The sequence below is a fragment of the Chionomys nivalis genome, chromosome 10, assembly GCF_950005125.1.
Source record: "Chionomys nivalis chromosome 10, mChiNiv1.1, whole genome shotgun sequence".
Taxonomy (NCBI): domain Eukaryota; kingdom Metazoa; phylum Chordata; class Mammalia; order Rodentia; family Cricetidae; genus Chionomys; species Chionomys nivalis.
Window position 1 is genome coordinate 37745333 of NC_080095.1, and position 22469 is coordinate 37767801.

Consider the following 22469-nt stretch of genomic DNA (forward strand, 5'->3'; position numbering starts at 1 on the left):
ATTCCCAGCAACCACATGGTGGCTCACAACCATCTGTAATGAGGTCTAGTGCCCTCTTCTGGCCTTCAGGCATACACACAGAAAGAATATTGTATACATAATAAATAAATAAATATTAAAAAAAAAAACGAAAAGGAAAAGCTTCCCTTGTTTATCGCGCTCCACTTTATTACACTTCACAGATTGCGGCATCTTTTACAAATTGAAATCTTGACCATCCTGTACTGCACAAATATGTTCAGCAAGTATGTTTTTCTACTAGCGTGTTCTTACTTATTATTGTGGTTCTATTCTGGTAATTCTCACAATATTTCAAGCATTCATTGTTATGTATATTAGTGGTGATCTGTGTTCAGTGGTCTTTTTTTTTTTTTTTTTTTTGGTTTTTCGAGACAGGGTTTCTCTGTGGCTTTGGAGCCTGTCCTGGAACTAGCTCTTGTAGACCAGGCTGGTCTCGAACTCACAGAGATTCACTTGCCTCTGCCTCCCAAGTGCTGGGATTAAAGGCGTGCGCCACCACTGCCCGGCCGTTCAGTGGTCTTGATGTTAATATGGAACTTGTTTTGGGGGCACCACAAATGGCTCTCATGTAGTTTGGCAGCCTTATAAAACAGAGGTCATAGATAAACCCAGGAGTGGTTGATACCTGCAAGTGACTTAGAGAACAACAATTATCAATCTTTTCAAGAACAGTAAAGATAATCAGAATGAGGACAAGATGCACTGGGTGTTTTTCACTTTAAATTCCGAATGCAATTTTGTATGTAGGGGTTTTTGTTAGGTTTCTTGTTGCAAGCAACAGAGGCTAATTCTAATTGCCTTAACCATCAAGAAGATTTATTAAAGGGGTAAGGAGGACCCACCAAACCACTGTAAGGCGAGAGTGAGACTCCAGACATCACACAGGAACAGTGTGCGTGCTCTAGCCCTGTGAGAACTCTGTTCATATGCCAGTCCTGTTCAGGTCCCAGGCAGGGACATTAGGTTATGTGCCTGTCCCCTGACTTTCTGGGGCTGGGAATTGAAGGTCTTTCATTTCATTCTTCACTGAGGATGAAACAGCGGGGAGATGGCTGGGTGTTTAGAAGCCAAAAGGTTGGCAAATGACGGCTGCACCTGCCATCCTGAGGGACCTGCAGATACAGCTCATGTCACCACTGAGGGTCGCTAAGGGTCAGAAGTAGACATACCTACCAGCTATTCTACCAGAGAATACGGTGGACTTCAGATCTAAACACAGTACCTGGCATGTAGCATGTAAGGGTCTGTTCAGTCGAGGTAGTCATTAACTCAGAGCTTTTTTAAATTTTTTGATGTGACTCCTGGGTATTACACAAACCAGTTGGCAGTGTGATAACTGAAGGACAGACTCCATGCTCTGTTTTAAGTGGGTGAAAGCTCAGGTCTAGAGAGATCACTTGGGAAAGTCCTTGCTGAGTTCAGGTCTCTAATACCATGTAAAAAGCCGGGAATGCAAGTGTAATCCTAGTGCTGAGGACACAGAGGCAGGAGGATCCCCGGGATTTGCCGCCCAGCCAGTCGAGCTGGTTGGTGAACTCCAGTAAGAGCCTATCACAGAAGGTAACATAAAGCCAGGGGTAAATCACTTGCTCCACAAGCTGATGACTGAATCCCCAGAACTCACGCAAAGAGCTGCACATGGCTACACTTGTGATATCCCAACGCTTCTCTGGTGGCGGAGCTGGGAGAATGCACAGTACAGCAGCAAGAGGACCGACCCTACCTCAGAGCAGGGGGGAGGGCAAGAACTGACTTCCGACAGATTTCCTCTGAACTCCACATTTACTCGATGGCATGCATATGTGTACTCACATGTCTCACACACACACGTATGTATACACAGACACGCACACATAAATTAAAAACTATATATATGGATAGAGGGCTGAGTGTGGAGGTGGACATCTTTAATTCCAGCTCTCTGTGGAGGCAGAGGCAGGCAGACCTCTGTGAATTCAAGGTTAGCTTGGTTTACATAGCAAGCTCCAGGACAGCCAGTGATGCTTCGTGAGACCCTATCTCAAATCGAATCAAATAAAAAGGTGGAGTGATTGGGGAAGAAATTTAAGGTTGACTTCTGTCCTCCACACACACATACACATATCCCTGCACACATGTAAACACCTGCACACATAATGCACATATACACAAAAAGGTTAATACCGAGTGAAAAATCTAATGGTGTACTTGGTATGAGCTTGTTTTTTAAAGAAAAAAGGGAAATCATTTTATATGCATTAAGGTTTTTGTTTGTTTTTTGTCTTAGTTAGGGTTTCTGTTGCTGTAAAGAGACACCATGACCACAGAAATTCTTAAAAAGGAAAACATTTATTTGGGTGGCTTCCATTTTCAGAGGTTTAGTTCATTGTCACCATGGCGGGACATGGAGGTGTGCAGGTAGACATGGTGCTGGAGAAGGACTGAGTCCTCCATCTTGATCTACAGTCAGTAGGAAGTGAACTGAACTTGGTGTAGCTCACAGCCCTCTCATAGTGACACACTTCCTCCAACCAGGCCACACCTCCTAATACTGCCACTCCCTATGAGGTTATGGGGGCCAGTCACATTTAAACTACCACATTTTTTTTTGTTTTTTCTGTGTAGCCCTGGCTGTCCTGGAACTCACTCTGTGGACCAGTCTGGCTTCTATCTGGCTGCTTTTGCCTCCCGAGTGCTGGATGTAAAGGCATGCACCACCACCATCCAGTTAAGGGTCTGTTTTGATGACATAAATTATCAAAAAAATTTAAGAAAAAATGATAATGTGTCATCATGCTCTGTCTAACAGATTGGAAAAGATTGTGTGCACATTGTGATATGAACGGTCACATTTATGTAATGCTAGCAGAAGTGAAACTTGGAGAGAAGTGGGTATGAGAGTCTTGATGACAGACCCTGTAACAAGGAATTTCATTTCTGGGGGTTTCTTATAAGAAAACAAAATCAAAGATATATAGATATGTGTATACACACACACACATATATGTTCTAACTTAATCATAATAAACAAAAATTAAAACTAATGTGTTATTTTAGCTACTTGTCTTGATGCTATGATAAAATACCCCGACAAAAGCAACTTATGAGAGAAAGGGTTTAGTTTTGCTCACAGTTCAAGGGTATGCTCCATCATGGGGAGTTTCTTAGTTATTTTTCTAATATTTTTCTCTTTCTGTGAAGAGACACCATGATCAAGGCAGCTTATAAAGGAAACATTTAGTCGGGGGCTTGCATACCGTTTCTGAGGGTGAGTCCATGACTGTCATACTGCAGAGCGTGGCGGCAGGCGTGACCCTGGAATAGTGGCTGAGTGTAGCTGGAATTCTTTTCTCTGTCCTTTCTGGTCCACTGGATGGTCTCTCTTCCACCTGCTGGTTCTTGCAGCCGCTTAGTGTTAATTATAAGTTTGGTGGATGGCTCAGGCTTCTTCCTGACTAGCTCTACATATAAATGAACCCATTTCTTATAATCTGTTTATCTCCATGTGCTCTGTGGCTTACTGGTAAGCATCTTACTCCCCTGGTGGCTGCTGGTGTCTCTTTGACTCTGCCTTCTTTCTCCCTGTCTCTCTGCTTGGATTTCCCACTTAGCTATATTCTGTCCTGCCATAGGCCAAAGCAGCCTCTTTATTATCCAATGGTAATAAACATATTCACAGCATAAAGAGGGGAATCCCACATTAGCTAAGAGTTTACAGCTGACCCATAAGCCAGACACAGAGATTGAGAGGGGTATGTGTAGATAACTGGGAATGGCATGTATTTTTTGAAACATAAAAGCCCACCCCCAATGACACACCTTTTCCAACAAGGCCACAACTCCTAACCCTTCCCAAACAGTTCCACCAGCTGGGGACCAAACATTCAAGCACACGGCTCCATGGGCCATTCTCATTCAGATCACCCTGGGGAGGAAGTTGTGGTGGCAGGAGCTTGAGGTGCCAGTCAAGTGGTCCAGTTGGTAGGAAGTAGGATGGGGTGCTCAGCTGGCTCCCTCCTTCTTATGCTGTCTGTGACTCAAGCCCAGGGGATGGTGCCGCCTATTTTTAGAGTGGGTCTTCTCACTCCAGTTAACACAGGCAAGATGGTTCTTCCCAGGCAAGCCCAGAGACCAACCTGACTTAGGTAATTCCTTATTGGCATGTACAGAGGCTTGTCTCTGGAATGCTTCTAGCTCGCTTTTATCTGATACAAATGTATCAACTTACCAAGTTGACAATTGTCATTAACTATCACGGATACCAAGTTGGGCGTGGTGGTAAACGTGTAGTCCCAGCAATTCAGGAAGCCAGGGTCAAGTGAATACTTGAGTCCAGAAGCTCAAACCTGGGCAACATAGTGAGACTTTGTCTCAGAGAAAGAAAAATAAGGTCACGTTTGTCACGTGTTGAATTTTGTCAATTTCATCAATGGCTTAGTATTTCACTCTGATGTTGAATTGTGGGAAAACGGGCATTCACTTATTGCTGTTCTGAAAGCAGAATCATAGACAGTCTCTGCCAAAGATGACAGCCTGGCCAAAAAAAAAAAAATGTGAAGTGCACATAAGGCGTTATAGCACAATTTGTAATATTTTAATGGAATAAAAACTGGGAATAACACTGATTCCCATCATTAGGGATGAGAGCATGGTGTGCATGCCCATAATCAGCTATTTTATTTTAAAACACACGAAATAATATTAGGCTCTTGAACTACTGTTATTTGTTTTGTTTTTGTGGCTTTTTGAGACAGGGTCATCCTATGAAGCTTAAACTAGTCTCAAACTCCTGATTCTCCTGCCTCAGCCTTCTGAGTTAGTATGTTCTTATGAATGGTTGACCCCTTTGTCATTAAATAATAGTTTTGGCTATCTCTTGTATCACCTTTTGGCTTGATATGTATATGCATATGTGTGTGTTTGATTGATTTTTAGTTTATAGGGTCTTGTGGTTTTTTTTGAGACAAGGTCTTGTTGTTGTGACCCAGGCTGGTGTTGAATTTACAGCAGTTCTCAGCCTCCCAAATGTTGGGATTACAGGGGTGCACCTCTGTGTCGAGCTTGAATCCGTTTTCTCTGATACAAGTGTAGCCGTCTGTGTTCTCTAGATTACCAGGTCTCACCCTTTTACTTTCAGCCTATGCAGTCCGTACATCTGAGGGGCAGCTCTTGTAAGCAGCATGCTGTGTGTGGCTTCATTTTATCTTAATCCATTTTGTGCTGCTGTAACCAGACTGGATAATTTATACTCTTATTTTTGTCAACGTTCACATTTAATCTAGTTCAGGCTTATGAGGCAAGGACTCTACCATTGAGTTATATCCTCACACCACTCCTCCATCTCCCCCCAATGCTAGGGATTGAATCTAGGGCCTCGTTCATGCTAAGCAAACATTCGGCCTTCCTCAGCCTGAGATTAAATACTTTATAGTGAACAAAGCTTTGTTTCTTGTAGTTGTAGAGCCTGGGAAATCCAGGGGCTGAAGGACAAAAGAACAGGTGATAACGAAGTTGGGAAAGCAGAACTAACTCATTCTCTGACCAGCAGTACACTCCTGTGCTCATGAAGACATCCCATCCCTGAGCATCCCGGGGTTGGGGAACAGGGCGGATATGACATGGATGGACAGACACAAATGGACGGACTGGTCAGTAGATCCTATCATGGAGAAGTAGAGACAGGGTCAAGGTTAATTTGTAAATATTGGCCCTTATCTTCACTTTTACATTGTTTGATGCATACTTTGTTACATTGTATCTTATTTTAGGAAGTAGACTTAGAGCCTCAGTTTCTTTGACTTTATACAGAGGGTTAGAATAGGGAATGTGTAAATGCACTCAACTGTGTACAAGGAAAGTCTCAAGGAGTAAGCGAGAAAGATGTTTAAGTCCTAAGTAAGCAGTAGAGAGCAATTGAGGAAGACAACTAATGTTAATTTAAGATGTCCACACACAGCCAGGTGGTGGTGGTGCACGCCTTTAATCCCAGCACTTGGGAGGCAGAGGCAGGTGGATCTCTGTGAGTTCGAGGCCAGCCTGATCTACAGAGAGAGTTCCAGGACAGGGTCCAAAGCTATAGAGAAACTCTATCTTGAAAAGCCAAAAAAAAAAAGAAAACAGCCGGAGAGATGGCTCAGAGGTTAAGAGCGCCGTCTGCTCTGCCCGAGGTCCTGAGTTAGATTCCCGTCCATAGCACTGATGAGTAAATCGCTGCTATAAATAATCGGAAAAAAAAAAAAAGTTTGGGCTGGAGAAATGGCTCAGAGGTTAAGAGCACTGACTGCTCTTTCAGAGGTCCTGAGTTCAATTCCCAGCAACCACATGGTGGCTCACAACCATCTGTAATGAGATCTGGTGCCCTCTTCTGACCTGTAGGAATACATGCTGGCAGAACATTGTATACATAGTAAATATAACAAAAAAACCCACAAAAAACCAAAACAAAACAAAAGCCAAAAAAGAAAAAAAAAGATGACCAAACACATGCATGTGCTCACACAAGTGAATACAGATACATCCATGTGTGAACACCATACATACATACACATGAAAAAAAGAAAAATCAACTGTATTAGCATTCAGGCATTTATTACACTGATCTGCAGGGTATGTCATCAGCAGCATTCAAGATGTGACATTGTAGCTACTACAGCCACTAAGTAGAGCACTCTCCCTATGCCCATGCGCTACATCCCCTACCCCTTGCCTTCTCTCTCTCAGAGGCCGCCTCTGCACCCTCCCCCAATAAACTTCCCATGTGAGCTCTGTGATTCCAACCTGCCAAGGTTGCCTTCTGCCATTAGACTATTACAGTCTGATGGGTATCTAATTATGTGTGTGTGTGTGTGTGTGTGTGTGCAGGTATTCCTAGAATGTGCTGACTTAGATTCTTGTGGGTCAGTTACCCAGTAGTGGTATATCTAGATCATATGGTAGTTCTGTTTTTAGTTAGTTTATATATGTATGTATGTATACATGCATGCATGTATTTATGTCTGTATAAGTTTTTAATTAGTTTATGTATGTATGCATATATGTATTTATGTGTCTGTATATGCTCACATGTATGTGAAGGGAGGCCAGAAGAGGGCAGTAGGTGTTCTCTATTATGCTTTGCCTATTCTTTTGAGTTAGGATCTCTCCTGAACCTGGGGCTTTCATTTTCGCGGCTAGGCTGGAAGCCAGCAAGCCCCAGCAATGCTCCTGTCTCTATCTTCTTGGAGCCAGGGTTACAGGTGTACATAGCATGCCTGGCTTGGTATATGGGAATCTAGGCCCAAACTGAGTTTGCAGCAATTGTTCTTAACTACTCAGCCCTTCTGTTCAGTTGTTTGCAGAAAGACTCAGGCGGAGGCTCCACAGTGGCTTCACCAGCAATATATAAGCTTTTACCCCTCCTTATGATAGCAGTCCATCCTGGAAGAAATCAAAGCTCACTGAATTTTAATTTACATTTTTCTGATGGCTAGGGGTGTTGAGCATTTTTCCTTTTTTTGCCTACTTATTGGCCATGTGAATCTCTTGTTTTGAGAACTATCTGTTCATTTGCCCATTACTATCTAGATTATTTGTGTGTATGGGTTTAATTTATATATTCTTGACATTGACCCCCTCTTGGTAGACTGTCCCTTTACTCGCTTCTTAATTCCTTACAACTCCATGAGTTAATTCTTGCTATTATTTCCTGGGCTGTTGGGGTTCTTTCAGAAAACTGTTGCTATGACTGTATCTTGAACTGTTTTCCTGCGCTTTCTTCAGCAATTTCAAAATTTTTAGTCCTATACTAAGATCTTTGAACTATTTCTAATTTATTTCTTAAAGTTTTTATCCTGTGTGTATTAATGCCCATGTGCACATAAGTACACATGTGTCCTTGGAAGCAAGGAGAAGACACTGAGTGTCCCGGAACAGGAGTTAGAGGCATTTGTGACCTGCCATTTGGGTGTTGGGAATCAAATCCAACTGTTCTGGAAGAGCAGCCAGTGCTTTTAACCTTTGAACTGTCTCTCCAGCCCTCTGAATTGATTTTTATATAGAATGAGATTTATGCAATGACTTTTTTTGTTTTTATTATTTTTGACAGGATTTTAGGTAGCCCTAGTCTGGCCATAAACTATGTAGCTAAGGCTGGCCTTGAACTCCTGATCTTCCTGCCTCAGCCTCCCAAGAACTGGACTGCAGGTGTGTGTTAGTGTTTCCTCTCAAAGAATAAATTCTCTCCATGATTTTCTAGAGAAAGAAGATCTAGAAAACACCAAGGTCAGCTCTCCACTGGCTTCTGCCTCTGATCCAGAACCCCGGCCCTCACCCTACAGGTAGGGACATACAGTTGCTTTGTCCTCTGAGAATAAAGTAGGCGGTGATTTTAAGGGGTTTATGTGACTTGTCAGGTTAAGCCGTTGTATAACCTTTAGGCTGTCATTCTTTTTCTACGTTATCTGTTTATTTTTATCTTATGTATATGTGTGAATGCCTTCATGTATGTGTGTGTACCGTGTGTATGTTTAGTGCCTGTAGGGGCCAGAAGAAGGACTCACATCCTCTGGAGCTGGAGTTGTAGGTAGTTGTGAACTGCCTGACCTGGGGGCTGGCAACCAAACTGAGTTCCTAGGAAAGAACAGCAGATGCTCTTGGCTGCTGAGCCGTCTCTGCAGCTCCGAGGCTGTCATTCCTTTTTGGTTTTTCAAGACAGGTTTTCTCCAAGTTACCCTGGCTGTTCGGGAATTCACTCTGTAGACCAGGCTGGCCTTGAACTCACAGAGATCCATCTGTCTCTGCCTCTCGAGTGCTGGGATTAAAGGGATGCATCACCACCCCCCCTGTCAGAGTATGCGCCTCCTTTTTTTTTTTTTTTTTTTTTTTTTGCTTTTGATTTTTTTGAGACAGTGTTTCTCTGTGTAGCCTTAAGGCTGTCATTCATAATTTTCTTCTCTATTTCATCACTTTTACTGATACGTATATGGTAGAAAGGAAGGTTATACTGAGTCTTAGTGTAATAGGAAGTGTCCGATGCTAGCCCGGACCCTCAATTATTTCTCTTGACCAGACCCCAACATAAACTATCTCTCTGGACCGGCGTAGAGGTGTGGGAATAAAGACACAACTCACATGGCTTTATCGCGAGGGAGATTCTCAGTGGTCTCATGAAGTCCTGAATTCACATCCTGAAGAATTCCTCCGTTTTTATTCTCCAAACAGCTTTTATACCAAAACATAAACTGAGTGGGAAATACACCAGCATTCTGTCTCCTAGATAACCAGGTGAATGGCTTTTTGTCACATCTGCATCTACCTGTCTGCTGTGTATGCTAGCTGCCTTGTACCCTTGAATTAGCATCTCTATCAGGCATCCTCCAAATTACAAAGAAAGGAGCAAAACGGTAGTAACCATCCTCAGATACTATGGCTTACACCCTGGTGAGGATGGCAGCCAGAAAACATGTGTTTAGCATGTTTCATCAGTGGCCTTCACCTGTGTAAACTGTCTTATTCATGCAGACAGAGGCTACAGCGAGTGCAAAGCTCCCAAGCAGGAGTGCGCTTGAGGTACTGAGGTGTAGCCAGGATCCAAGCAGTCACTGTGAGTGAGTGATCTGGGCAAAGTGGAAATTGAGGGCATAAGGTCACAGTTCAGAGGATCTGAGAGTTCCACATTCAGGGTTGGTTTGAGGGGCCAGGCACACAGCGAGTGAGGCCCAGGTCCCAGCATACAGCTTGTCTTCTAGTGAAGGACAAGGAACAAGCATGGACTGAAGTTCCTAGGTTCTGAGAATGAATGTCATTCACCAATTTCCCACATACGTGAGATGATTCAAGCAAACCTGGTTTCGATTCATCACCTTTCTCAGGGGCTCTGGGGTAGTCTGGCATGACTTGGGTATTCTAAAACATGGTTATCTTTATGTGAAGAAGAGATAGTCTATGATTAAAAATGAATTTTCTTATTTATGCTCCCAAGGAAAACAATGGTACTGATAACCTTAAAAGCAGGGACTTTCAGATATTTACAATTTGAATAATTAGTGAAGACTTCAAAGAATTTTTTATTGATTATATTAGAGCTAAGTGTGGTGGCACACACCTGGCACCAGCATTAGGAGGCTGAGGCAGTAGGATCACTACAAGTTTGAGGTCAGTGTGGACTACAGAGTAAAACATTGTCTTAAAAGACCTCCAAATTTTTAAAAATTGTATTAGTAATTAAGGCTGAAAATTATAATGTAGTTATTTTACTCATTGGAAAACAATAATTAACTCACTATATATTACTATAAATAATGTCTTTAATGAAAAAACGATTCTTGTTTTCACTATCCATTTTTTTAATTGATTTTTATTGAGCTCTACATTTTTCTCTGCTCCCCTCCCTGCCTCTCCCCTTCCCTTCAACCCTCTCCCAGGGTCCCCATGCTCCCAATTTACCCAGGAGATCTAAACAATCAGATTCTAAAGCAAAGATAGCCCAGAAGGAAGTACAAAGCCCTTTAATGTCTGGTTTAATAAACGACAATTGAATTCCCACATCTGCCTCTTGATTCACTCGAGCATACTGCCACATGTCATGGAGTCTCTGGGAATTTCCATCGCCTACTTCAGAAAATGCAGGTAGTCTGGAAAGGTTTTAAAGTGTCAGGCACCCCGGAGGCTCCTAAGTCTTATAGGGGTCCCCACACCATGCTTTTATACTCCTGCTTTAAAAATAAAACCCACGTCACCTTTTGCTGGCAGTAGATTCTGAGGAGGTCTGGGGAACTGAGCCTCTGCCCTGGCTCCTTACTCATTTTCTCGTCTCTCTGAAGCCAGGGGAAATGGAAGGCAGCATAACTCATCCCTGTCCGTGAGCTTTTCCTAGGGAGACATGAGCAAACCCAGCTGCTCACCCCAGGGAGGACACCAAGGACACAATCACTTCTACCCAAGTGTAGCTTGGTGAGCCACTGAGTTTAATTGGAACATGGACCGTGGGCAACTTATGGATGGCTGCATCACGGGAGAAAAAGTCTCACCCCCTTCCAGCAGTTGTTAATTACCTTTATATCCCGGTGATTAATCAGCGGACACTTTCTGTTTGGTGGCTAGTCTCTGCGGTAGGCAGCCTCATCTCTGTGACTTGTATAGAAACCACCTGCGATCCAAACTGTTTATTGAAATTCTGGGTGGAACAAATAGTGAAAGAGAAATGAAACTAGACCCATAGAAGAGAGCAGCCGGGCTGCAGAGATGGCTCAGTGGCTAAGACTGCTTGCTGCACAATCGTGGAGACTAGAGATCGGTTCCCAGTACTGGTGTAACAAGCCAGGTATCCTGCAAATGCTTTAATTTCTGCTCTCAGGGATTGGATGTCCTTTTCGGGGTCTCCATATGAGCACAGGTGCTATTCTCTCTCTCTCTCTCTCTCTCTCTCTCTCTCTCTCTCTCTCTCTCTCTCACACACACACACACACACATGTTTTAGAAGGAAAGAGCAGAATGATCGTTACCAGGAGTTTGCACACAGTGGAGTGGGAGATGCTGGAAATAATAATAATAATAATAATAATAATAATAAATACATTTACACTCAAAACTATAAGCAGTCAATTAAGAATGTGTTTATAATACAGCAGTTAAGTGTGTGAATTGATGAATATGTTAATTAGCCTCATTTGATCATAGCACAGTATCTACATATATTACAGCATCATACTTTATGCCACAGGCATGCACATTTTAAATTTGTCAATTAAAGTAAATAAATAAAACATGGCAACAAAGAAGACCAGACCTTGAGTCCATCTGATGACTGCACTGTGTTTACTGTGGCTCTAGAGCCTGGAGACTGGCTTTGTCTGTTCCTGTGTCCTTACTGTGAGCCAGTCAGCTCTGGGCAGTGGTCAGCTGAAGTGACATGGACCTAAATACCAAAATCAGCAGGGTGTGGTGTCTTTTGAATGTTGTTTTATTTCAGAGTTCCTCTGGAATGGTTATGCCTCTTGAAGACCCCTTGAACTGACAATGTTTTCTTCTTCTGAGAGGCCACAGATGGTATCTCCAGCGAGTAAGGATACCACGGAGGATATACAGAAAGCGGCTGCTGCTTCCGAGGTTCAGGCTCCAGGGGAGCAGGAGTTGCTGCCAGCAGGCCAAGCTCAGGTACACACTGAGGTAGGGGAGAATCCAGGTTCTCTCTTAGAGAAAGGGGAGCTTCTGGTACCCAACTTAGGCACATCGTGGATGGGTTGGAAATAGCACTGCTAAGATGGTAGCTCTCAGAATCCTGTCACTCCTAGCAGGTGTGTCCAACCTTTTGACATTGTGACATGTCCTCATCTATCAAGTTCACACTTGCACATTCTTGAGCTTCAGATTTTTTTTTTTTTTTTTTGAAACTGCAGTGTTTTAAGTAACTTTGGGCTTCATGCATTCCAGGGGATACGGGATGGACACCCCTGTGAGACATCTCAGTTCTAATTATTTGGATAATTAATTATCTGTCCCTCTCACACAGCCTGTCATTGTGTTAGCACGCAAAAGAAGTGCCAGAACGGATGTCTCATGTTCTCTAAAACCTTGATGCGAGCAGCCCGAAGTCATTCTGTATTTATGTAGAGTTTATAGAAGTGGTGTTCATAACTAGTAATTCCTTTGACACAGGGGCAGGGCAGGTAGGGATGAGTTGTGTTATTATTTTCATTGTTAATGATGTAATAATTAGAATTTGTGTCAATAAAGACATTAAACATATACCTTTTGCGTAATGCTTGGTAGTTTATACGAACTTTTGTTTACAAATCTCATTCCCTGTTGATCACAGCCTTGTGAGATGAATACTAGAGTCTCCATTTAGCAACTGTGGAGACCAAGGCTAAAAGCTCTACTAAGACTGTGCCGCTAATTAAGAGGCAAATTAAATCCACTGTGTAAGAGGAAGGGTTTCCTGTGAACTTGCTAGCCAAGATCTGGTTCAGATTACTCAGCCATGTGGCTGAGAATGGAAGGGCTTGGTCTCTGAAACAGATCTTGTGAGAATATAGCCTGGGAGGACCACAAACTTGATTTACTTGCACAAGTACAATCCCAGCCTCTTAGCTGGCTTGCTGATTCAATGACATGCTCTCTCTTGTGGGCAGGGGGCATAGATTTCTTGTTGAGTTGTCTACCAGCTGGGGAAGGAGCAGGAAATAAAGACATAATAACACAAAACGAGGAACACAGTGTAGTGATGTGGAGGGAAATCCCTCTAGAGTGTTGGCAACTTCTGGGTGGGTTAGTAAGGGCTTTTTGTAAAAGATGCCATTTTTATTCTTTTCTTGCAGAGGTTCTGAAGCGGCGCGGCGGCGGGGAGGGGGCAGGGACGGGGTCGGGACTTTTCTAAAGTTGCAAGAGACAGAAGAAAAGAATCTTTAGGGTACATTTTGGTGATGTTAAAAAGTAGAATTTGGGGGTAACTTGTACTTGGTAGAGAGAAAGAATGTTGATTAGCCCATTAACTTTTGGGTTGTGGTTATCAGGGAAGAGTGACGCCCCCTGTATTTGGAAAGAGGCTGGTTGGAATCTACCACCACGAGTCCTCTAACCAGAATTCTGTTGTGCAGATGGCCAAGTACCAAGCTCCACAGCGACCCGAAGACACGGTCATGATCCAGTCCGAGCACACTGGAGCTGTCGATGTCCTCTCAACAGATTTGGAGTCTGCAGATCTTCTGGGGGACCACAGGAAAGGTGAGACCTTTGCAGTCATTTCGAGTGGATGCTTGAAGGGCGGAAGACAGATGGAAGGACAGACAAAGGTGTGAAAGGAAGTGATGGACACCGTTAGAAAGAACATTGTATGTTAACCTTCCTAGCGGAAAAACCAGTTCCAGGAGCATTCCCCACTTCTCAGCAGTACTGTCTGTTCTTTCAGTCTCTCCACCTCTGATGGCGCCCCCATGCATCTGGACCTTTGCCAAAGTGAAGGAATTCAAAAGCAAGCTGGGCAAAGAGAAGAACAGCCGTCTGGTGGTGAAGCGGGGAGAAGTGGTCACCATCCGGGTCCCCACCCATCCCGAGGGAAAGCGCGTCTGCTGGGAATTCGCAACTGATGACTATGATATTGGTTTTGGAGTTTATTTTGACTGGACCCCGGTAACCAGCACCGACATAACTGTGCAGGTCAGCGATTCTAGTGAGGATGAGGACGAAGAAGAGGAAGAGGAGGAGGAGATCGAAGGTAAGTTTAATTTTAATTCAGTTTGTTCAGCGTGATTGCTAGTGGCTGCTTTGTGGATTATAGCATTTCTCCTCCTCATGAGAAACCCAGCGCTGTAAGCTGACGGGGTGGTATTGATGCTTTGGTGGGAAAGTCTCCCTCATCACTCCCCTCCTCGCTCTTCCTTTCTCTCTTCCTTTTAACTAGTAATTTCCTCATTCTGTGTGTATGGGCAGCAGGGTTTTCCAGATCGCACTGAAACCTGAGATTATGGTTTTTTTCTTTCTGTTTTGCAATATTTATTCTTGACCTTGAGCCATACTCAATGGTCATAAACTAAAGGTACCCCTCCCCTCTTTCTTCTGTACTGCCATTGCTGGCAGAATACAGATTCTTTACTTCATGTTAAAAGTAGTGGTCTCTGCTCCATTCTTTTTAAAACTTTTTGTTTGTTTTTCAAGATAGATTTTCTCTGTGTAGCTCTGGCTGTCCTGGAAATCATTCTGTACGCCAAGCTAGCCTTGAACTCAGAGATTCACTTCCCTCTGCCTCCTGAGAGCTGGGATTAAAGGTGTGTATCACCAGCACCCAGCTTTAAAATAATTTTGTTATTATTCTATTTTATGTGCATGTTTTGCCTGCTTGTATGTCTGTGTACCACATATGTGCCTGCTGCCTGTGGAGGCCAGAAGAGGGAGTGATATCCCCTGGAACTGGAGTTACAGATAGTTGTGAACCAAGATGTGGGTGCTGGGAATCAAACCTGGATTTCTCCAGCCCCTGTCTGCTCCATTCTTATTATTTGTTGTGTCTACTCATGATGGGACATAGAGGGAGGAATCTAGAAGCAAATTCTAAGCGTTCATAGTATCCCATAGCTTTCATGTATGACTACAAAACATTTTCTTCACTTGCTTTTTCAAGTCTACCAGGAAATCGGTATATATTTAGGGAAGGGGGGGTGGACCTTTTATCTTACTATTTTTCAGGATGTCAAGTGGAAGTTTTAGGGTCATTTTTGTACACTGTGTTTAAAATCTCTATTTCCTATTTCTGTTAACTAATCCTTTTATGTACTCTAAGGATTTCCAGGTTTTGCTCTCTAAATATGTTTTCCTCATTGAGAGCCAGATACGTCTAAGGTTGTCAGGCTGGATCACAATTTCTCAGAGGAAGCATTCCTGTTTACTGAGACTCTTGGTCTCGGGGCTGCTGAGTGCTAGTTTCTTTCTGCTGTCATGTTGATGAGCAAGACAGCTGTGGATTCTTCCTAGTTCTCTCACCTTCAGGCAGCATGTATGCAGGCTATAAACGCTCATCTAAACTCTGCCCTTATGCTCCTGCAGAACCCGTCCCTGTTGGAGATGTGGAGAGAGGCTCCAGGAGTTCTCTACGGGGTCGCTATGGGGAAGTCATGCCTGTGTACCGGAGGGACAGCCACAGAGATGTGCAAGCTGGCAGCCATGACTACCCTGGAGAGGGCATCTACTTGCTCAAGTTTGACAACTCCTACTCCCTGCTGCGCAACAAGACTCTGTACTTCCACATCTCCTACGCTAGCTGAAGGACGCTAGGCTCGGGCAGGCTGTGTTTGCCGGCGGAAGCAGGCTGCCAGCTGGTGCCTCTTGTCTATAAGCAAGGGCCTCAAGTTCTGTGTGAGGCTCCCAGGCCTCGTGCCCTGCCTGGCATGCCTGACTACTGACCCCATGTAGCTTCTCCCCTTTCTTGGCTTCTGCAGGTGGTGGTGTAGCGCTCCTGTTCTGTGGCTTCGGCTCACGCTCTTGTTTCAGACTCCAGAAAAACCCTCTCAGAAGGCCCCTATGAGGCAAAATGAGGTAGAAGGATGTCTTTGAGAAATTGATTCATGCTGGTCCAGCTTGTCATTCAGGTGGACGCCCACTCTTCTCCAGAGCCTGTAATGCCGATGTACTCAGCAGCGCCTGCCCTCTTACATGTCGAGGTGCCAAAGAGGGAAAAGCACATTGTCTATGAAAGAGCCCAGTACCTTGGATGGGGAACGCTCCATCCAGCCTCTCAGCACTGCCATATTCCTGCCTGCTGGGCATTCTAAGTCTGTAGCTCAGCCTAGAAGCCCTCACTGCCTTGGATGGATATTATTACTCCTTCTGGGTAGACCTTCCTCTTTTCTCTGTACCAAGTCTCTGTTTATGCCATGTAGCAAGAACTTCCAAGCTGTGGTCAGTGTCCTAAGATCTGCTGGGAAGAAAAGCGGCCTCCATCGCTTCCCGTCTCCAGAGCTCTCTCCCTTACTAAGGGCGCTGGTAGTTGGTACAGCCAGGGTGGAAGGCAGGCACTGGGTTATCTCAGAAGCAGCCCCTCTGGAAGTCAAGTACTAGTCGTCGTCCGGTGTGCTGCCCCCCACCTCCCACCCCCGTCTTTAGGCTAGGGGTGTTATCTAGAAGGTTTCATTCGGAGCCAAATACAGTGAAACCCAGTCAGGTTTGCAGTGATTCTGGGTTTGGGTTCTTTCCACCGAGGGTGTAAACTTTTGCCATTCACAGTCCTTAGGGAAAGTAACAACGGAATTTTGCTCTTGCTGCTGATTGTGTGTGCTCCTGACCTGACCAAAGCCTGTAGGGACAGCCTCCTGCACTCTGTTCATCCTGAGGTTCTGGAGCCCCAAAATGGAGTCGTGTTGCAGTGGCCACAGCGCACCAGATGCTTGGGCTTCAGGTGGAGAGGGCAGACAGTGAGGCGTGGACCTCTGCAGTCCTCTGTACCTCTTTGTCTCCTACTCTGTGTCGTCTGCTATCCTTCTGAATTTTGAATAATTAGGTTTATTTATTACTCTGTGGTTTTAAAAGCACATTTCAGTTTGCCTTTGAAACAGTTCCCATCTGTTTCCCATTGCTTTCCGTCTGCTCCGAGCCATTCAGGCCACCTCTTCCATGGCGTTCAAGACGATTGTAGAGCTTGGAAAATGATTGTGCGTGTCATTCCTGCATGCCAGCCGCCCTGTGATGTTTTGGGAAGAGCCTGCCCTTTGTGAGAAGGCCGACTCTAACCTTGTCCATGTGTGGGTCCGTCTCAGCACTCCCCATGAGGAATGGGTGTGATGGACGCCCTTGCACTGCCATTGACTTAAGGAACTGATGGACCTGTCAGTGACGAGCCGAGCACCCGGGTACCGGATGTCAGAGTCCTCCTCCGATGCCCTCATGATGTTCCCTTTGGCACATTTCATTATTGTGTGGTTGCCTTGTACTGAGTCCCTCTGTCCTAGAGGAGTGATCATTCCCAGAGCAGCTGAGCTGAAGCTGAATCGTGTTTTCCCTGGTCGAGTGTAATCTTTGTAGAAACAATCTTGGGAGCTGTTTTCAAGTCAGCCGCAGTCCCGCTTACTTTTCCTGTTCTCCTGTCCTCAACTCCTAGCCCACTCTCAGAAGGGCACTGTCCGGCCCCAGGTAGCACGGCCCCAGCGCTTTTGCTCTGTCTTGTCTTTTGTTCTTATCGTGAGGTCATGGTGTCTTACTTTCTTGGAGCCCCAGTTCTCTTGTTCCAGGGAAGTCTGTGGGCTTCTGATCCCTCTGATGTGCCTGTCGCTGGCTGGTCATTCTGTCACAGTTATTTCTTACTGGCTTCTCCTCAGCAGGGTTTTTGTCTCATGGCTAAAAGAAGACATGTCAACAATATGATGAATTCACTATTCTCACACTAAATTTTTGCAGTAAGAGAACTTACTTTCCAAAAACACAGGTAATTATGGAGAACACACATGTACCTTGGAGGTTCTAAGAAGTGTTACTTCCTTGATCCTTTCTTGTTCATGTTGCAGCAACCAAATAATGAAATAGATTATCTGCTTTTACCCTTGCCCTGCTCGCTAGGGCACAGGTCGATGCTGTGCAGTTGAGAGAAAGGCTTTTGTAAGAAGGCTGAGATTGAGGGTCTTTACACAAAGTGACTGACCGTTCACATTTCCTCAGTCTATCTAAGTTTGCTCTTTATGAAGAGACAGGACTTTAAAAAAAGACATATCTAAAGTGCTATTTTTCCAACATCTTATGAAAAATTTCAGCAAACAAAAGCATACACTTACATCCACGTCTATTTTTAAACAACAAACTGCCAGTTTTTAAACAAAGATTGTATCTTATAGCTCCTTTTGGCAAGTATCCAGTCAGAGGATGTCCCTTCCAGTGAGGGTCAGCTCTCTGTCAGAGCCCCGCATTAAGCAGATCTCTCTTATTCAACATGGGCTGCCTAAGATGTCTTCACAAAAATGGCTGTCTGTCTCCATCTTTTAGAAAGCTAGCTGGATGTCCCTTACTTCTGACTGGAGCCAAAGTGGCTTTCCTCTCTAGCTGCACGTTGGTGTGCAGGCGACTGCATAGTTGCCCCCAAAGCCTGCCTTCTCCTCTCAGCTGACACACCCTCAGGATGCTCACATGCAAATGCGCTCTTCACAGAACACATGGAAGCAGGTAGCCGCTTGAAAGCAGGCTGTTTTTAGTTATTTTTCTCATGGATGAATTCACGCACTTTAAAAATATTTTATTTGATATCTAGAAAGAATGGACTTTTAAAATCCTGTTATATGAATACAGACAAGTTAGTCTGTAACTGTTTTATATTCATGGGATTAGATATTATTGTGGAGTTTATAATATATGCATTTTGATTTTGGTGAGTCTTACTCAGTTCCTTCTGTTAGAGAACCCTAAAGTATGTGATTGTATATTTATGTTTAAGGAGCACTCTGCAAAATGTTGCCTTTAACATCAGAGTCTGTGGTTCTAAGGTGTGGAACTGAGTGACCCTATCATTTATGTAGGTTTTTTTTTTTTTTTAGTAGACAGGAGGGTGGGACACAAACAACTTTGTGCTGCTTCAGCTGCCTTTAAGGGTGAAAACGGGATAGAACAGAGGAGCGGAGAGCTACCACACTATGGTATGTCCCAGAATTCACTGAGTGCTTCAGTGGCACTTTGCTCATCGGAACTGTTTTGTAAGCCAGAAGCCTTACTGGTTCTCCTCGTGCTCAGTGGAGAATCCTCCAACCCAGTTTGCCGTCTGTCAGCAGGGTTGGCTGCATGCGTTTTTCAGTAGTTTCCTGCTAAATGTAACCATGACCCGAGGATTGGTTTCTTGTCTTTATCCTTTGGGGCAGTAACAGAGGTAGCAGGATGAGAGAAGGACAAGAGTCAGTTCCACTCGGGGTGCTGAAGCCACAGTTGTGAATGAGTCCCTGCAGGCATAATTCGGATGCCTCGTGTCCACCACCACAGAACCTGCAGCCATGAGAGTGCTGGGTAGCAAGCAGGCCTCCTGCAGGCTGACAGCATCACCGCACAGAGAGAACCACACAGCTTTCTCTATTAAGGCTTCTATTTGGAGTTTCTCTTCATGCTAAGCATCCACAGTGACCTCTGTCCCTAGTTTCCTCCATATGACCAGAGGTGTAGAATGCCTGCACTTTGGGAAAAGGGCAGCGCGGGTGGGTGGGTCCCTTCGGAGCCCCTGTTGGAAAAGGTGAGCTTTCATATGAGGAAGGGACTTGGTGTCACGGCTGCTGTGCGGGTGCATTCTGTACAAAGCAAGTCACTGTGTTCATGCGTGCATGTGCATGTGCTCCGGGCGCTGTCACACTCCTTCTGGGAGTAGAAAATGAGTATCCAAACAGCCAATAAGCTGAATATCTGATTCCAATGGCCTAAGCGAGCGTTCTTTGTTCCTGGTGGTGTTTAGGGGACACTCATGCAAGAATTTCTTGGATCTGTATGTATCCGCTGCTGTTAAGTGACAGCTTTTTGCTTTGTATAACTTATGTAGCACCTCGGGGCATTCCCAAAGAACATTCAGTTGTCTAGGGTGAACTGTGATCCAAAATGTAGGAAAACATCCTAAGTGTCTTTGGCCACATTGCAGTCACTGTTCCCTCTGGATGTAGCATTGCTTTCTTGGACCAAGAAGGCTAACCAGAGCCTCTGTGTGAACCACTGTCTCCAAGCTAAGAAAATACAATCAACAATGGAGTTGTCAGTAGGGTATTGATAATTTGGCTCCCTACACATAGTCACTCCTCATGAATAGAGTGTAGATAGGACACTGGGTGTGAAACTGTAGGCTGGTCCCTAGTGTGAACTCATTATCTGATTTTTAACATGTGGAGCACAGACGTGGCTTTTCAGTTTAAGATACAATAAAAATGGTGCCCCAGAGACCTAGAAATATATGCTGCTTTATGAAATTTCAGTTTCCTGCCATTTGAATCGGGGAGCTTTTTGACTTATCTGGGGGTAAAATTGTATGTGTGAAATGACTTATGGAAACAGAATATCTCCTGCAGTGCTGTCAGGATTAGGAAGATTCTGGAGTTTGGAGCTGCAATGATGTGCAGTATTACTGAAGAATCCTTAGCTCCCTGCCGGCTTAAGGGGCCCCCTAAACTCTTCACTCAGGGTTGGAATGTCTCGTCTGATGTCCATTCTTAGCTTCAGGCCAGGACACAGCTAGAAAACATTGTCTTAATTCCTCCTTTCATATCCTAAGCAGTACATTTTATTAAGACATTTTATGCTAAAAATACATATTGTGTCCGGTTCTGAGATTATTGTCCCATAAGTGAATTAGCTTTCATTTAATCAGTCTGAGTTATTTCCATTTAGTCATGCCGATCTGGAAAAAGCAATCCCATGATGCATGACTTTGGTGTATCCATGTTCTCTTAATAACCGGAAGCATTTTGAAACTTACAGAAGAAATGCTTGATGCTTTGTAATAAAAAAGCATTTGCAAACGCGTTGTAACAAAGGGATAGAGTCTAGAGAGCAGAGTGGAAAAGCAGAATGGGAAGGCAGGGAGGTGCTTGGCGCTCTCCTAACCACAATGCCATTCGCTTATTCATCCCAAGGGCTACTTTGGAGTCATCATCCAGATCCACGAGTGGTTTAAAGGTGATTGTGTTTTCTTTCCGTACTGCTGTGTATCATACGCTGCTGCCATGGTTACCAAAGGCCTGGTAGGGAAACTATATCACAGTCTTGTCTTTTTTTTTCCTTCAAAATTCAAACATCCAAACTAATCGGCTATCACGGCAACTTGTTTCTCGTGTCTCCCTGTCACTAGAAGTGCTGCCGGAGTGTATGATCCCCACGTAAGATCGCTGCACCAGCGCTCACTCAGTTCTTCTGTTCTGCTGAGTGCTTTTCCTTCCGTCATACTGCGTATTTTCACCTCACGGCACTGAATGTGTCGCTGTGATACACGGTGGATCCTGAGCCATGGTTAGACAGCTGAGTTCTGTTGTTTTATAGTATGTGACAGTTTTGTGAAATGCTTTTGTGCATTTTTTGTCTTCTTTTCCAAGTTTTGAAATCTGTCATAAATAAACTTTTTCACTGTGCACCTAAATCTTTGAGTTCTTTTTTTTAATATTTATTTATGTATTTATGTATATAATATTCTGTCTGTGTATATGCCTGCTGGCCAGAAGAGGGCACCAGACCCCATTACAGATGGTTATGAGCCACCATGTGGTTGCTGGGAATTGAACTCAGGACCTTTGGAAGAGCAGGCAATGCTCTTAACCTCTGAGCCATCTCTCCAGCCCCTTTGAGTTCTATCTTAACAAGCCCTACTGATGCCCACTTGAGACTTCGTCTTTTCTCTTCAGCTTAAGAGGAAAAGTAGTCAGTGAACACTTGTGAGTTCTTCCATAATCTATTAAGATTATGAAAATTAAGCAAAACTGAGACTAAATGAATGTCTGTATGTAAATTCCTGTCAGAGGGGATGATGGAAAAATGACTCAGACATCAAAACTACTTGCTGCTCTTGTAGAGGACCCAGGTTCAGTTCCCAGGACCCCATGGTGACTCATAACCATCTGTAACTCCAGTTCCAGAGGATGTATTCTTTCCTGGCCTCCAGTGGCATTGTACACACATGATATATGCCTACATGCAACCAAAACACCCATGCACATAAAAATAAATTTAAAAACCTTTCGGGCTGGAGAGATGTCCAGGTGGTTGGGAGCATCTATCATTGTTCTTGCACTGTGTCTGGATTTGGTTTCCAGCACAGCATGCTATTCCTGCTCTAAGGGACTCCGTGTCTTCCCCTGACCTCTTCAGGCAGCAGGCACACACATGGTGCACATACATATATTGCAGATAAAACACTTGTATATATACAATTTTTAAAATGTAAAAATAAATTCATGGCAGGACATTCTGAAGTGGGAGCTTGGCTTGGGGGAACGAGGTTTATAGCAATGATTGGTAAACAGAACACTGCTTCAAGTTTAAAATTTTAACGTTTAAAATCATTCACA

The 22469-nt window shown here is 44.1% G+C and overlaps 1 protein-coding gene across 9 annotated transcripts in view; it reads left to right on the forward strand.

Moving 5' to 3' along the window:
- Window positions 1-21538, forward strand: part of Tmed8 (transmembrane p24 trafficking protein family member 8) — a 31019-nt gene extending 9481 nt beyond the window's left edge. Inside the window, exons 2-6 of one of the 9 annotated variants that reach the window (XM_057782802.1) lie at window positions 8234-8315; window positions 12015-12144; window positions 13575-13701; window positions 13886-14191; window positions 15517-21538. In XM_057782802.1, the coding sequence (XP_057638785.1) occupies window positions 8234-8315; window positions 12015-12144; window positions 13575-13701; window positions 13886-14191; window positions 15517-15734 (863 nt within the window). In that variant the 3' untranslated portion in view covers window positions 15735-21538. Of the gene's footprint in view, window positions 1-8233; window positions 8316-9228; window positions 9262-11947; window positions 12145-13574; window positions 13702-13885; window positions 14192-15516 lie in introns of those variants that run through there. The other 8 variants (XM_057782803.1, XM_057782804.1, XM_057782811.1 and 5 more) reach the window with 8 other exon arrangements.
- The last annotated feature ends 931 nt before the right edge of the window (window positions 21539-22469 follow it).